The sequence below is a fragment of the Chaetodon trifascialis genome, chromosome 12 (assembly GCF_039877785.1).
Source record: "Chaetodon trifascialis isolate fChaTrf1 chromosome 12, fChaTrf1.hap1, whole genome shotgun sequence".
Classification (NCBI taxonomy): Eukaryota; Metazoa; Chordata; class Actinopteri; order Chaetodontiformes; family Chaetodontidae; genus Chaetodon; species Chaetodon trifascialis.
The window spans coordinates 27062389-27079107 of NC_092067.1; the positions used below are offsets into that span (position 1 = coordinate 27062389).

The following is a 16719-nucleotide window of genomic DNA, read 5'->3' on the forward strand; positions in this document are numbered from 1 at the left end:
TCATGTGTTTCTCTTGAAGGCATTTAGCCATTTTAATGTGAGGGCTTGCCATGTGCTCACTGCACCCTGGGCCCAGTGCTGCCCAATATGTAATTAACAACATACAAACAAGCCAGAGCATTTTTCCCTTATACCAGAACAATAATGGGTGCTTCCTAAAGCGAAGTGTGAGATAAGTCTGGTTTTGCAAGTTGAGTTGAAAACCTGTGATGACTCAAGAGAGTTGAATAACTTCAACAGACTGATCAGTCGTTACACTGTTGATGCTGATGTTGGTCTTTACTGTGAATCAGTCAAAGAAACAGTTTCTTACATCTAACACCTCACAAGGATCAGAGGAGTCACTTATCTTCAGCATTAGTACAGAAGACATAAAACTGATCAGTTATCAGTGGTGAGACATTGGTTCATTTTGGCTGGACAGAACAACTTCTTCAGGTGTTTAGAAATTTCTTTCATTTTTAGTCCATAAATGAGTGGATTGAAAAGAGGAGTATACAAAACCACTTGTAAAGTCATTATTAAACGAACAGGTTTTGGAATATCTGACTCCAGTCTAATGATAATGACATCATATGCACACAAACAGGAGAAGTTGATTAAAACTATCAGATGTGGTAAACAGGTCTGTGCAGCTTTTCTCCTGACTTCTCTACGACTTCGATAGGAAATGATAAGAATCCTGGTGTACGTGAAAAGGATGAAGAGCACAGGGAGAAGTGCAAGATTTATCAAAATGATCAAATCACGAATAATGTATGATTCTGAGATCACGCAGTGAAGTTTGTAAACTCTGTTATTACAGAAAATTCCATTTAAAATGAATCTGCAAAGTTTTTTATGAGCACCCAGTACAGCTGGCACTGCAACCTGAGCAGCAGGCAGAATCCAAGCGAAGAGCAAGAAAATACTGACAGTTGTTTTTGTCATGACAGTTGGATATTGCAGAGGTTTACATATAGACACGTATCTGTCATAGGCCATGGCTGCCAACAGCAAGAACTCTGAACCACCTAAAGAGTAAAACACATGAAACTGAAAGAGACAGGCTGAATAAGATATGATCTGTTTGTCAGATAAAAAGTCGATCAGCAGCTTTGGGTAGATGGTCGTGCTGAAAAGAACAGAGTTGATTAACAGAGCTGCAATGAAAATGTACATGGGCTCATGGAGGTTTTGGTGAATCCAGATCAGGTACACAATAGTGGAATTACAGCAGATTATGAAAATATATGCTGTGAACATAATCACAAAATAAACATATCTGTATTTGTCCATGTCCACATGCCCACCGAGAGTCACATATGTTACATTTACTTCATCATCCATTAAAGTTGCCACAAAACTGTCACTTGGTCTTTTCAGAGTCTTTTCATTTACAGTTACCTTAAAACACACGTAGAGTGTGTTCATGTCCATAATTCACAGAGTTTTAATCAGATTGAATCATCCTCCATGGACCTCATTAAAGTTGTTGCCAAGAACTACTAACTCAACAAACTCTGGAAGTAAGAACTTGTAGTCAGGGTTGGGAAGAAGTCTCAGTGTTTCAGGAGATCTAACGGCCAGGGTTGAAAAGGCAAGCCTTTCACTAATTGGTTAAAAGTTTGAAGAATGAAATTGTTGTACATGTTTCAGGAGTCCTCACAATGTTGTGATGGATTATTTCTCAACAGCAAAAGCAGAACGAGTCAGTATGGCAGCATCAGTGGCGTAGATGACGTAGGGTTGGTGGGTTTTGTAAACCCATGGGCCCTCTTGTGGTCAAACTTTTTTTTTTTTCAAATGTAATGTTGTTGTTGACCCTCGCAGCTGCAGGTAGCTCGGAGTGTAACGTCAGACTGGGTCACTGCATTGTGTTGCATATAAGGGGGAATACAAGCGCCCCCTCCCAATTTGAACTGATCCATGCGTCTATTGATTGTGATTGGCTCAGCCGCTCAGACGACGACCGTTATTTTTCTGGAAAAAAAAAAAGCAAGGTAGAGGCAAAGATGCTTAAAAGAAAGAAGCCACCAGAAAAAGAGATGTGTGGTGCAGATAAGCGGAGGGCAAGAAAGAAAAAGAAGTGAATTGAGGATGCGGCCAAATGCACAAAGCTGACAGATCTGTTCTGTCGTGGCGGGAGCAGCCAGGCCAGTGACGACACGGGTCCGAGCAGCAGCAGGTGAACAAGCACAGTCTGCGGTAACACGGCGCTATCATGACCTCAGACTTGAGACTAGGGTTGTCACAAGAACCGACACTACCGGTAATCTGAACGTGACTGAACCTGGATCTGCTCCAGCTGCTTGGTGTGGCCACAGCCACAGGTGAAGCCCATAAGCATGACGCGCCATGTGTCTTTCTCCGGTCAGTTGTCATGGGAACAAGACGCTCTGACGGTGGTGCGCATTTAGACCATAATACATCCATGGTTTGGAGCAGAGCTGAAGAATGAAACAATAAGTTTACACCAGTCAGTGGAAACAGCCTGAAAGTGAGTGAATGAGAACAACAGTTCTATCACTGAACTACTAGGAGAATAATAATAATGGCTACATGACTTCCTGTTTGTGTGGAGGCATATTCACCATTTTACCTCATGTTTCTGCCTGAGAAGTTGTTTAAGTGCAGCTTAGCCTAAAACAAGTTTGATGTGTCAATTGTTATAATTGTTGTTGTTGTTGTTGTTGTTGTTGTTGTTGTTGTTATTAGGCCTATTATTATTATTATTTAATAAAGTAGCCCAATGATTTTAGGAGCACATACTTTTTTTTTTCAGTTGAGCCCTGTGGGACACGACATGTCAGGTCTGTTTTATTAGAGGACTGATCATCCATGGCCACATGGAACTGTTGACCAGTTAGATAAGACCTGAACCATTTAAGAACTGTGTCAGAGAGACCGATCCAGGTCTGCTCAAGTCTGTCCAGAAGAATATTCTGATCTACAGGATCAAATGCAGCACTGATATCTAATGGGACATACATACTCCAAAGGACCTCAGTCCTCTTACTTGGTGGAGATGACTTTGGCCCCTCCTGTACAGGATATCTGAGTTGGTAGGCCAGTCCAGTTTGTCGACACTGTATCTGGAGTGATGCCATCCAAGGTGGGGAGTGGGCAGCGGAGCCTTTAAATTGCCTTGTGTAGATCTATGAATATTTATGTATGTTCTGTAATGTCTCTATCACGGTGCTGCTGTGAACACAGTACACAGGTCTGCAGCTCAGTGTTATTGCCACTGTCATGCTTTTCATAATCTTTTCCTCCTTTTTCATCACCATGTGTCTTTGAAGAAAACATCATGTTTGTTGGGAAAGCAGAACATCTGCCTAATGCGTTTTCTGGTGTCAGGCCTGAGCCATGGCTGAACAATCTCTCCTTCAGCTGCTGTGAACTGGTGGCAAAAACAATCAGGTTTTTACCAGATGCTGTAATTGCAACACCCGCAGTTGGATTCAGATCTCTGAAACATTTTTTGCATGTCAACGAATCCACCCCCTCCCCCTCTCTCTACGATTCCTGTGGCTGAAACATGTGAACAGCATTGCCCGGTATCACATAAATGGTCTCAATGGGCTTTTAATGCCCACATTGGCAGGACTCTTGATCCAAACCTTGACTTTCTCCTTGACTGAAGACTATTTTTTCCATAACATTATTATAACATAAGACATGGTTGAACAGCAGCATCAGTAACTGTAACATCAATTTTAACACTTTAGATCACTTTGGCAGAGGAGCCTTATACAACTGGGTTGAAGAGAGGATGATACAAAACTGACTCTAAAGTTATTATTAAAAGTGCAGTTTTTTGTCAAATCAGACCCCAGTGGAACTATAATGACAAAATATGCAGTCAAACAGGAAAAGCTGATTAAAACCAAAAGGTGTGGTGAACAGTTCTGCGTACTGCGATGGGATAGTACAAGTATACTAATATGTAGTAAAGTCAAAACTAATCACAGACATGCTGCTGAAAGATGTTAAGACTTTAAGCATCCTGCATTCAAAAAAACCTGCCACGGTTTTAAAACCTTTGAGTGTTTCACCACAATCGTGCTCACTGGGTGAATTCATGTGGTGCTTCTCAGGGTTCGTTTTTCTGATCGCAGTCTTTATGGTAAATGGACAAATGATCTGGTCGGACAATCTGTTTCAGAGAGCATTAACTTATTTAACTTACTGTAAATATACTGGTTCAGCAGAAAAAAGTGCATCTCATGGGATGTGCTCTTATGCCAGTGGCTATTAACTGAAAATGATGACAATTTCACTTCATTATGATCTTTACTGATGAGCGATAATGACACAAATATGAAAAGTGATGGTGCCAACACTGATAACAAGACTCTAAGGTTAAATAAGATGTTAATTAATGTTAGCATTAAGAGAAATTCATGCTAAAGCAGCAGAGACAATGACATTGTCTGCAGTCAAACAGGAAAAGCTGATCAAAACCAACAGGTGTGGTAAACAGGTCTGTGCAGCTTTTCTCCTGACTTCTCTACTACTGCAATAGGATTTTAGAAGTATCCTGTATGTGAAAAGGATGAAGAGCACAGGAAGAAGTGCAACATTAAACAAAATAACCACACCATACACAGGATGTGCTGTAGAACTCCCACAGTGAAGTTTGTAAACTGTGCTGTTGCAGATTATTCCTTCAAAAGTAAAGTTACAGTTTTTTATGAGCATTCAGTCCAGCCGGCACTGCAATCTGAGAAGCAGGCAGAATCCAAGCTACAACTAAGAGAGCACTGACTGTTGTTTTTCTCATGATAGCTGCATATTGCAGAGGTTTACATATGGACACATACCTGTCATAAGACATGGCTGCCAACAGTAAGAACTCTGAACCAGCTGGTGCTTATCTGTGTATTCTTGTTTTGGTACAGCATGCCAAGAGCATGACACAGACTGGTGCCCAGCAGTCTGCAACCAGTGATGTTTGGATGCCGTAAATCCTCAAGCGTTCTTCACAGTTCCCAAAGATATTGAAACTGTCAATAAATTTCATCCCATGACTGAGGCATTCCGATGTCATCCATGTATTGGGGCAAGGAGTCTGCTGGAAGATTCAATGCCTTTCCTTAAGGTTGGAATGGGGCCTGATATGAAGACTGACAGTCCACCGGTTTCTCCAATAGCAGAAGCAAAAGTCTTTTTTCAGGACCCCAGAGACAGTTTCCCTTTGAAGAATGTCAAAAGATCCAACACAAATCATAATGTTCCCGTCACTTTGATGTGTAGAGAGGATCCCGGTAACACCTCAGTTAGCTCTTTGACAGATATGTCATTCATGGTGTGATTTTTAGGTTTTTGACATTCTTACATACCTGGTTATAGAGTCTCCACTCAGAATGGTGTCTGGCTTATGAGGTGTGGATTTACCTGTATCATTTCTAGCAATATTTTTCCTGGCCTTGGGTCTCACAGTGGTCTTGGGGTATTTCTTTGTAAAAACAAGGATATCAGCAAAAAAAATTAAGCAAAGCAGGTAGTGTCTGCGGTGGTCTGTCTGAGACCCTTCCAGGTAGAAGCACAGACTGAGGCCTGATAAGTTTCTCAGAGTAAGTCATTTACCCTTTCCCACCCAAACCTGTGTTTTGCCTCTTTCAAACTGTCCCCACTTGTCTTTGAAAACTTCGCTCTGGAACCATCAATATACTAATCAAAAGCCTGCAAAAACTACATTACTACCAACTCGGTGTTTACCCTGGACATCAGATCTCCTTCTCCAATGTACAGCATAAAAGCCTGAGACTCCACCAGTCAGTTAGAACTGAAGAAGCCTCTTGGATGAGAAGCAAAATGCCTTCCAAAACCTCAGGCAAGTCTGGTTGCCGTTGGAGAGTACTGAGAAAAAACGAAGTACAACCATTTATGAATAAAAAAAGATGCTGAGAAATCTGGGGGCAGCAATTTTGAAAGAGGACAGTTCATTGTAAAATGAAAGTACAGATTTACACATCTTTTTTTCTCAGATGACACCAGGTGGGCTCTGTATTATTGGCCTTCTCCAGAGTGATGCATCTGTCTCATGAAACAAACTTTGAATTTTATGCCAAATGAAATGCTACCAAGTATTTTGACAATTTCCATACACATGAGCAGCATGATGTCATTCAATGGGAGACAAAAATGTTGCTGATCACAAGCCCCAATGACAGAGGTCCAACAACACCTGCGGATTCAAGCCTCCGGAGTTTGATGAAGATGTTTACATACGAGTCACTCTTGGTGGAAGGTTTAATGAGACCCATGGAGGGTGAAGCAACCTGATAAAAACATTTCACAAGAGATGACCTCTTCTTTACTTTACACATATTGCTGGTATATTACCTAACTGTTTAATTAATCAATGCTGACTTTCTTGATGGATGAAGACTTAAATGTTACATATATAACTCTTGGTGGGCATGTGGAAGTTCACAAATACAGATACCTTTATTTTGTGATTATGTTCACAGCATATATTCTCATAATCTGCTGTAATTCCACTATTGTGTACCTGATCTGGATTCACAAAAACCTCCATGAGCCCATGTACATTTTCATTGCAGCTCTGTTGATCAACTCTGTTCTTTACAGCACGACCATCTACCCAAAGCTGCTGATCGACTTTTTATCTGACAAACAGGTCATATCTTATTCAGCCTGTCTCTTTCAATATTTTCTGTTTTACTCTTTAGGTGGTTCAGAGTTCTTGCTGCTGTCAGCCATGTCTTATGACAGGTATGTGTCCATATGTAAACCTCTGCAATATCCGACTATCATGAGAAAAACAACTGTCAGTGTCTCTCTGGCTTTAGCTTGGCTTGTTCCTGCTTGTCAACTCGTGGCATCAGCAATAATGAGTATGAAACAAAAGCTCTGCAGGTTTACTCTGCAAGTAATTTTTTGCAATAACTCAATTTACAAACTTCATTGTGTGACTTCAAGAGCAATATCTATATATGGTGTGTTCATTTTGCTCAATGTTGCCCTTTGTCCTATGCTCTTTATACTTTTTACATACACAAAAATATTTACTGTAAGCTACAGAAGTTGTAGAGAAGTGAGGACAAAGGCTGCAGAGACCTGTTTACCCCACCTGTTGGTTTTGATCAACTTTTCCTTGTTGTGCACATATGATGTTATTATAGTTAGACTGGAATCTGATATTCCCAAAATTGCACGTTTAATAATGACCTTACAACTGGTCTTGTATCATCCTCTCTTTAATCCAATCATATATGGTCTCAAAATGAAAGAAATTTCCAAACACCTCAAGCAGTTGTTCCGTCAGTACAAAATGAACTAATGTTTTTAATGTGGCTTTGACTTCTTGTGTAATAAGAATGCAGAGGTGGGATTCTCTGATCCTTGCAGAGTATCAAATGTTGTAATTCGTTCTGATAACACAGTAAAGAGCACTGTTGGCTTCAACAATGTGATGACTGATCAGTTTTCTATAGTTCCTATAGTTTGTGAGGCTTTGTGTTTAAGCCCAGTCCATTGAGCTACTGCTGACACCCCCGCCACCAACCTCGTGGTTGGCATGGTAACCTGACATGACTAAATACCAACAATATTTTTTCACATGAATGGCAAAATGTTAATTTAATTTATTTTTATTTATTTTTATTGAGAGGTGGAACTTACAAACATATAGAGAACAACATGTTTTACAATGTTTTAGAAAAAATGCAAACAATTCTCATCCCATCTGCCTTCCCACCCAATCATGGGTAGTACATCATAAAAAGGAAAACGAATAATGATAATAATAATAATGATAATGAAATAACATGCTTGTCTCCTACATTATTACAGATAATTTTAAGATCTTGAAAAGAAAATGTATTTTTATGTGTGCCTGTGTCCCTGTGTGGTCTATGTTTTACCTGGCGGCAACACAATGTCCTCTGGGACAGTAAGGTCAATGCTGAAGTTGTTCAGCTAATTAAACTAAATTAATATAAAAGTGGTCACATAATTTTGGGGAGTGCCACATATTTTCAGTGGGAGACAGGTCTGGGCTGCAGGCAGCCAGTCCACTGCCTGCACCCTTTTACTATGAAGCCACGCTGTTGTGCTGCTGCAGAATGGGGCTTGACATTGTCTTGCCAAAATGAGCCGGGAAAAAGACGCCATCTAGATGAAAACAAATGTTCCAAAACATTTCAAGTAAACAAAGTGTTTTCTTTTTATTTTACCTGCAAGTTACAAATAGAAATATGTGAACATTATCAAACTCTGTAGGCCAGAACACACAGGCATTGTTAGGGTTTGTGGGTTGGGTATATACACCGATCAAGAAAAACATTATGACCACCTGCCTAATATTGTGTTGGTCCCCCTTTTGCTGCCAAAACAGCCCTGACCCATCGAGGCATGGACTCCAATAGACCCCTGAAGGTGTGCTGTGGTATCTGGCACCAAGATGTTAGCAGGAGATACTTTAAGTCCTGTAAGTTGTGAGGTAGGGCCTCCATGGATTGGACTTGTTTGTCAAGCACATCCCACAGATACTCGATGCACAATGCAAGTAAATGCCTCAAACTCGTTGTTGCGCTCCTCAAACTATTCCTGAACCATTTTTGTTTTGTGGCACTGTGTATTATCCTGCTGAAAGAGGCCACAGCCATCAGGGAATACTGTTTCCATGAAAGGGTGTACATGGTCTGCAACAATGCTTAAGTAGGTGGTACGCCTCAACGTAACATCCACATGGATGGCAGAACCCAAGGTTTCCCAGCAGAACATTGCCCAAAGCATCACACTGCCTCCACCGGCTTGCCATAGTGCATCCTGGTGCCATGTGTTCCACAGGTAAGCGACAAACACGCACCCAGCCACCACGTGATGTAAAAGAAAACGTGATTCATCAGACCAGGCCACCTTCTTCCATTACTCTGTGGTCCAGTTCTGATGCTCATGTGCCCATTATTGGCATTTTTTCGGCAGTGGACAGGGGTCAGCATGGGCACCCTTACTGGTCTGTGGCTATGCAGCCCCATGTGCAACAAACTGCGATGTACTGTGTATTCTGACACCTTTCTATCAGAACCAGCATTAACTTTTTTGACAATTTAACCAACAGTAGCTCGTCCGTTGGATCGGACCACATGGGTCAGTCTTTGCTCCCCATGTGCATCAATGAGCCTTGGGCACCCATGACCGTGTCTCCGATTCACCACGGTTCCTTCCTTGGACCACTTTTGATAGATACTGACCACAGCAGACCAGGAACACGCCACAAGAGCTACAGTTTTGGAGATGCTCTGACCCAGTCGTCTAGCGGCCAGACGACTGGGCCAGAGCATCTGCCTAGTCAGGCAATCTGCGGCATTCACACAGCAAGCTACCGTTCCCGAGCAGGCCCTGAAGGCGTCATTTTTAGCCTTGTACCACATTGCTCGGGCTAAAAAACCTAACACAATTGGACATTTGATTCTACCCACTACCAAAGACACTGTCCGAGAATAGCTTGGTGAGGATGCTGCTAAAAAAATTGACGCTGTCCCACTCTCTGACAACACCGTGAGCTGACGGATTGGTGACATGGCACGGGACGTATCTGCTCAGCTTTTGGAGCAGGTGAGAGCCAGCGAATACTTTGCACTTCAGCTGGATGAGAGCACAGATTTATCCAATGAGGCCCAGCTGCTTGTATACGTTCGATATATTTCCCAGGAAAGATTTGTGGAGGAAATACTATTTTGTAAAGCACTTGAAAGAAGAGCCACTGGGAAAGACATTTTTCTTTTCATTTTTCGTTTTGGACAAATACATCGAGTCTAATGGATTGGACTGGACCCGTTGTGTGGGGGTGTGTTCGGACGGAGCTGCAGCGATGACCGGGAAGATCAGTGGATTGACTGCTCTCATTAAGCAGAAAGCCCTGCATGTAGTGGCCACACACTGCATGCTCCACCACGAGGCACTTTTCACAAAAAGGATGGATGAGGAGTTGAATCAGGTACTACAGGAGGCTATGCAAGTAGTGAATTTCATTAAAGCCCACTCCATGAAACACAGACTGTTTACCCTGCTTTGCAATAAGATGGGCGCCCGTTTTGAGGGGCTGCTGCTTCGCTCGAACATGCACTGGCTGTCCCAGGGTGCAGATTTGAACCGTGTCTATGAGCTGCAGAAGGAGGTTGCAGAGTTCCTCTCATCTGAAAAGCATCAGCTGGCAGATCAGTTCACCGATGCAACCTGGATCCGCAAGCTTGCGTACATGTCAGACATTTTCCAGCATTTAAATGTACTGAATCAAAGCATGCAAGGACGTGACACATATATACTGCAGGTGCAAGACGAAGTGCGTGCTTTTTTCAAAAAGATTATGCTGTGGTCAAACAAGCTCCAGGAGGGAGTTACAGAAATGTTCCCACCATTTCGCCAGGAGCTGCTGTCATGTGATGATTTGGGCTCCATCTCTCCATTGATCCAGTCCCACCTGGATCACCTCCAAGGATATTTCAAAGACTATTTCCCTGATCTTGAAAACACAGATTTAAACTCGGTTAGGAACCCCTTTGCCCCCGGTGTTGGTTCTAGTCTGGACATAAAGTTACCGGAGGAGCTGATTGAGATGACAAACTCAGGGGATTTAAAACTGAACTTTGAGGCTCTTCCCCCGTCTAACTACTGGCTACATGTAAGAAAAGACTATCCCACCTTGGCTAAGTCCAGGCTTGACAAACTGTGTGAGAGGCACCAAGCCCATCCCTCCCACTAGTGTAATCTCTGTCTGTCACACACACACAGGCACGCGCGCACACACACACACACACACACACACACACACACACACACACACACACACACACACACACACACACTCTTAAGAGGTTTGATTTCTTTTGTTCTGTTCTTGTCTGTCAACAGCCTCACCCTCTGCTCGCAGCATCACATACACTGTTGATGTATATCCCCATTTCAGATTACACATATAAACATAAGAGTCATAAAAATGGGAGAAACCTTTGGAAAGGCCATTCAAAGATACGACATGAGTAATGCATGGTCACACACACACACACACACGCGTATAAACACACTGTAAGTAATATAATTCAATAACATCATTTATATTGTTGAAATTCATCAACACACAGAGTCAATAATAATTAGAATGTCTTTACTTGCGAACCGGGTCCCATATGACGAATGAATGACAGGAAATCTGAATGAAAGTTGTCAGAAAGTGATCAGCCACTGTTCAATGTTCAAGACACCATGTTTTTATAATTACAAGCAGTTCAGAGTCCCTTTATTGTTGAAGATTTGGTTTGTTATGGACATAAATGTGTACATTAAATAATGATTGTAACTATTTCAGACAAAAAGACTGTACATTAGTAATCAGTGTCAATAAGTCAAATGATTTTGGCTGGACAGAACAACCTTTTGAGGTGTTTAAAAATTTCTTTCATTTTGAGTCCGTATATAAGTGGATTTAACAAAGGATGATACAAAACCACTTGCAAAGTCATTATAAAACGTGCAGTTTGGGGAAAATTAGAATCCACCCGAGCTATACTGACATCATATGCTATCAAACAGGTGAAACTGATTAAAACCAACAGGTGGGGTAAACAGGTCTCTACAGCTTTTTTCCTCACTTCTCCACAACTGCGAAAGGAAATTATAAAGATCTTTGTGTATGTAAAAATTATGAAGAGCGAAGGGACGACCACAAGATCTAATAAAACAACTATGCCATATACAGTAATTACTCTTGATATTACACATTGAAGTTTGTAAATTGAATTGTTACAAAATACTGCTTTGAAAGTAAAGTTACACAGTTTAGTTTCAGCACTCAGTATTGCTGGGACTGCAATATGACAAGCGGGTACAATCCAAGCTGAACCCACGGAAATACAGACTGTTGTTTTTCTCATGATAGCTGCATATTGCAGAGGTTTACATATAGACACATATCTGTCATAGGCCATGGCTGCCAACAGTAAGAACTCTGAACCAGCTAAAGAGTAAAACAAATGAAACTGAAAGAGACAGGCTGAATAAGATATGATCTGTTTTTCTGATAGAAGGTCAATTAGAAGTTTTGGGTAAACAGAAGTGCTGTAAAGAACAGAGTTCAGTAGCAAAGCTGCAATGAAAATGTACATGGGCTCATGGAGGTTTTTGTGTATCCAGATGAGGTACATAACAGTAGAATTACAGGAGATTATTAGAATATATGCTGTAAATATGATAAAAAAATAAAGGTATCTGTATTTGCTAAGTTCCACATAACCACTGAGAGTTATATATGTAACATTTAGCTCATCACCCATTTATGTTGTCTAAAATTAAGTGTTCAAAGGTAAAACAGATTTCAGAATCATATTACATGGTAAAAACACCAAAAAGTCCCACTATAACGATTACACCGACATCTAACCTGTTCTGAAGCGTCTTATTCAGACACCTGACCTGACTTGACCACCAAATGCACTTAGTATGTGTTTATCTCCAGCATTTAGGAAACTAATTGAATCTAGGGAAGGTTTTTATGAAACTGTCTCACCCTCCAAGGATCTCATTAAAAGTTCCACCAAATTAGATACTAACATGTAAAGATCTTCATCAAACTCTGGAGACAGGAAGTCACAGGATTTTTGACCTCTTTTACTTCAGCATGTGGCCGGTTACACAATCTTTCCACAAGCAACTCAAACATTCGGCTATAGTCAGTTTGTGCTCTGTTCTTTGCGAACAGTTGCAATAGACTGTCATGGCCTCTTATCTGCTGAGAGCAGAGATTTGAGGCACATTGTTCCCAGCATATAGAGCAATTTTCCACAGTGGTGGTGATATCAATCTGGTGACATCCTAAAATCTTGCCATCATGTTGTGTAATTTCATCTCATAGCTTCTAGAGACTTAAGAGGATGGAGGAGCATTTCCTCCTTTCTTCTGGCCATCCTGACTGGACTGACTGTTTTAGCAGGGCCCTCTGCAGCCACTGTCTTTATCTCAACAAGCTTTCTGTTGTTCACTGGCAAGCTGCTTATGACAGTGTGGATCTGCTCATCCAAGATGACCACCCACTCTGTCTGAGAGCACGATGCTAAGAGAGCCAGGAGACAAAGCAGTGGACAAGGCAGCCAGCTCAGATGGAATCTCTAATATCATCTGATGACCAGCAAGCCCTGGTGTTCATCTCTGTTTTCAACCTGTCCCTGAACCAATCTGTCATCCCTACATGCCTCAACGCAAACACCATTATTCTGGTACCCAAGACCAGCCCGCCTAAATTACTACTGCCCTGTAGCACTGACATTTGTGGTGATGATGTGCGCTGACAGACTCATTGAGGACTTCATCTGCTGGAGGCACTGTCATCAGGTGGAAGAAGCAGAGAATCCATGACACACCACTCAGGATCTACAGGACCCTGGTGGAGAAAGTAAGCAGCTACAGGTATGATGTCTGTGAAGACTGTCAGTCATGCAGATTAACGTTATTCAAGGAGGGCTGAATCAAGAGCAACTGGGCTTGGTTGATGAAGCTTGAAAAGGTTTGTCCTCTCATCAAAGGGGCCTCATGATGATGGTGCACTGTATAAGCCTGGACAATGTTGTTGCCTTGGTTCTTCTTATCTTCACCACCTTCTTCTCCCTGGTTCTTGTGGCTGTTTTCACTGTTGAGATCAGCATGTGGGTGAGCAATGAGAGGCCCACATGTAAAACAAAAAGCCTGAACAAAGCAAGGCTTACATTGTCACATCCGCCTGTCTCTTACCTGTTGCCATTGTCGTCTCATCTGCTCACCTGCTCTGCCAGTAGTTGTCCACACTCAGCCACGCCCACCAGTCCACTCACCTGATCACACACCAGAAACATCAGCCCAGCATTTCTCCCTCGCACAACCAGTCTCTCATTACCGGCCCTGCCTGCCTTTGACCTTCACCAATGGTCTGCTCCCTGGTAAAGGCCTTCGCCTTCAGTGTTCGACAACATCTGTCCTCTGTATTTCTTGGATCAAGTCCTGCTAGTGACCGTTGCCTGTTTGGCCAGCCAAACAATTCCTGAGCCTTGTCATTGTTCCAGACGGAGCAGTGACAGTCTGGTATCTATCTCTCTGTGGGACTTCCCTGTTCTGATGGAACTGCAATTGGGTCCTAAATCCCTGCTACGTATATAAAAACTAAAGCCTGATAAAGAACTCAGGACAGAGAGCAAATCCCATCAGGCCTTGCAAACTCTCACTTGAGTGTAAGATTTGGTCAAGCCCACCATTAAACCACCTACATGAGTCATGGTGTCAGTTGGTATTAAGAGTAACACCCATTGACACCATGACCACCGTGACCCTAACGACTCACATGATGGCTTTGTGAGTCAATGAAACAAACAAGAAACAAACTTTGAATGTCATCCCAAATGAAATCCTACCAAGTATTCTGACAATTCCCATACACATGAACAACATAATGACCTTTAATGGTGCACTGAGAAATATAGCAGATTACAAGCCCCTGTGAAAGAGGTCTAACAATACCTCTGCATTCCAGCCTCCAGAGTTTGATTAAGTTGTTTACATACTCGTCACTCAGACAGACACAATGCAATACAATCAAGTACAGCAACAACTGGATGGGGTGGAGGATGGCCCATCCCCATCCAGGTAAGACAAAAGCCAGATTCTGGAACCTCGTGGTTGGCATGATCACCTCACATGAATAAATACCAGCACTATCCCGATGATGGGCCCCTCAGTGGGCCCCACAATAATCAAGAGGCTTGTCAGATGGATAAAATGGCAAAACATGCTGATGTGTGGGGAAGGCAGAGGTAGACTCCTCTCTAATATTATGTCATCTTTTGATAACTCTATGGTAGCAGAGAAGTTTACTGCCTGACCACCAGGACCACTGGAGGTTGTGGACGAGATCTCACGAACTCACTGGACAGAGGAGGAGATAGAATGGGTGTCTTGCTACCCATTTCCACATTGTTGTTGTCTGAAGATGTTGCCAACAAATGAAGCTTGACCAGACAAATGGAGCTCCATGTTGCCAAAATCCTCAGCTCAAAGCTCGTCCCCTCAGCTGCAGGTGAGCTGATGTAGTGCCATGCGGTACGGACAGTCGAGGCATCCTAAGCCAACATGTTCCATTTCAGGACAAGCATGAAAATGTTGTGAGGATCTATCACCAATCCAACAGCCTCCCTTTCAGTGATCTGAGCAAGTTGCTAATACTGAGAAAAGAAAGAGAACCAGCACCATATCTCGACCAACCTGGAGATGATGCCACTGGGAATTTGAAATCTTTGTGGTGGTGGGTGCAAAATCTGCGCCAAATATTCTGCTCTATAGGCTGCCTGACTGTACAGAGGCCCCCTGGTCAGTGTTGGGAAAGTTCACTTTCTACATGAACTACTTCAAAGTTCAGTACACAAATTTTAAAATGAAAAAAAGTTCATAGTTCATAATTCAAAATTTTGAACTAAGTTCTCCGTTCCAAAAATGAACTAGTTCATATTCTTTTTTCCCATTTGTTGCTGCGAGCTATTATTTTTCAAAATTATTGCCACAGCCCATATAGAACCACAGACAGCAATTATTTTATCAGTTTTAACACCGTAACTATGCGTCAGATTTCATCTTCATATCCAATTTTGAATCCTTATCCAACCAGGGTTTATATTAGCATTGAGGGGACAGCATTTGCCCATTGCTGCTTTAACGCTTTGTAGCTGTCCGTTTTTTCACAGAAATGTAAGATTTTTCCATCCTCACCGACCTTGTCATAAAGCTCGTTTCAATGATCATACGACACCTCCCTGCTGCTTTGTCGTCTACATGCTGGTTTTTGTTTTGATGACGCATGCGGCGATGCGACACTGGTGGCTGGTGTTGCCAGATTGGGTGTTTTTTCCACTACATATTAAGGCCTGTTTATGATGTGTTGTAGCCGGGTTTTCGCCTGGAAGGCTCTTTAGAAATCTGGCACCCTATTGAACGAAGTTAAACTGAAAGAGCGTGCCGTTCACAGTAACGTTCAACAGGCAGTAATACAGTACGTTCAGTTCACCTTTGCCCAAAATATGAACGAGTTCATGAACTATTGTTCAATGAACGCGTTCAGGCACAACACTGCCCCTGGTGGCAGCTGGAAAACAAAAGAACCATGTGCAAATCTGTGCTCTTGGTTTAAAAATCGTGCTCTCGGATCCATAATCCATGGGGACAGATTTGAAAACCGTGCCCATGGATTTGCCGTCAAGGCTGTGTCCCAGTTTAGTCCAACAGCTCCCTCGTGGTTTCAATGTCTGCTGGAAACATTCCAGAAGCAGAGCGTCTGTTAGTCAGCAGCCGCTTTCATAATATACTGTACTTTTAAAATATTATTTAGAGTTGCTTTACATGGATAATGTTTTACAAGCATATATGCAAGTCACACCCACCACACCAACAACACCTGCAGATTCAAGCCTCCAGAGTTTGATGAAGATGTTTACATAAGAGTCACTCTTGGTGGAAGGTTTAATGAGACCCATGGAGGGTGAAGCAACCTGATAAAAACATTTTCCAAATTTTGGAGATGAGCTCAAACTAATTTCAAGACGATCTAACTGTGAATGAAATAGGGAATGCAGTACAGGAGACATGGTACTGCAGTCTTTAAAGTGACATCGACCTCTGCTTTCAGGTTTTATTCACATATTCCTGTGATATTATCAGCCTGTTTCAGTAATCATTTTTGAATATATGACTTTCTTG

The 16719-nt window shown here is 42.1% G+C and overlaps 3 protein-coding genes and 1 pseudogene across 3 annotated transcripts; 1 reads left to right on the forward strand and 3 right to left on the reverse strand.

Annotated features, from left to right (window-relative positions):
* Positions 1–381: 381 nt before the first annotated feature.
* On the reverse strand, positions 382–1329 carry LOC139339942 (olfactory receptor 13C2-like). Its single transcript, XM_070975407.1, has one exon. It carries the CDS (start codon positions 1327–1329, stop codon positions 382–384), a length of 948 nt encoding a protein of 315 aa, XP_070831508.1.
* Positions 1330–3730: 2401 nt separating this feature from the next.
* LOC139339944 (olfactory receptor 2K2-like) lies at positions 3731–6251 on the reverse strand (annotated as a pseudogene).
* A 113-nt stretch (positions 6252–6364) lies between these two features.
* LOC139339945 (olfactory receptor 6N2-like) lies at positions 6365–7291 on the forward strand. Its single transcript, XM_070975408.1, has one exon. The coding sequence runs from the start codon at positions 6365–6367 to the stop codon at positions 7289–7291; it is 927 nt and encodes a 308-aa protein (XP_070831509.1).
* A 4066-nt stretch (positions 7292–11357) lies between these two features.
* Positions 11358–12284, reverse strand: LOC139340381 (olfactory receptor 51E1-like). The gene has a single exon (XM_070976172.1). It carries the CDS (start codon positions 12282–12284, stop codon positions 11358–11360), a length of 927 nt encoding a protein of 308 aa, XP_070832273.1.
* Positions 12285–16719: the final 4435 nt, after the last annotated feature.

Bases quoted from the DNA above. Each gene is read 5' to 3' on its own strand.
- LOC139339942 (XM_070975407.1), bottom strand. From the start codon at position 1,329: ATGGATGATGAAGTAAATGTAACATATGTGACTCTCGGTGGGCATGTG.
- LOC139339945 (XM_070975408.1), top strand. From the start codon at position 6,365: ATGGATGAAGACTTAAATGTTACATATATAACTCTTGGTGGGCATGTG.
- LOC139340381 (XM_070976172.1), bottom strand. From the start codon at position 12,284: ATGGGTGATGAGCTAAATGTTACATATATAACTCTCAGTGGTTATGTG.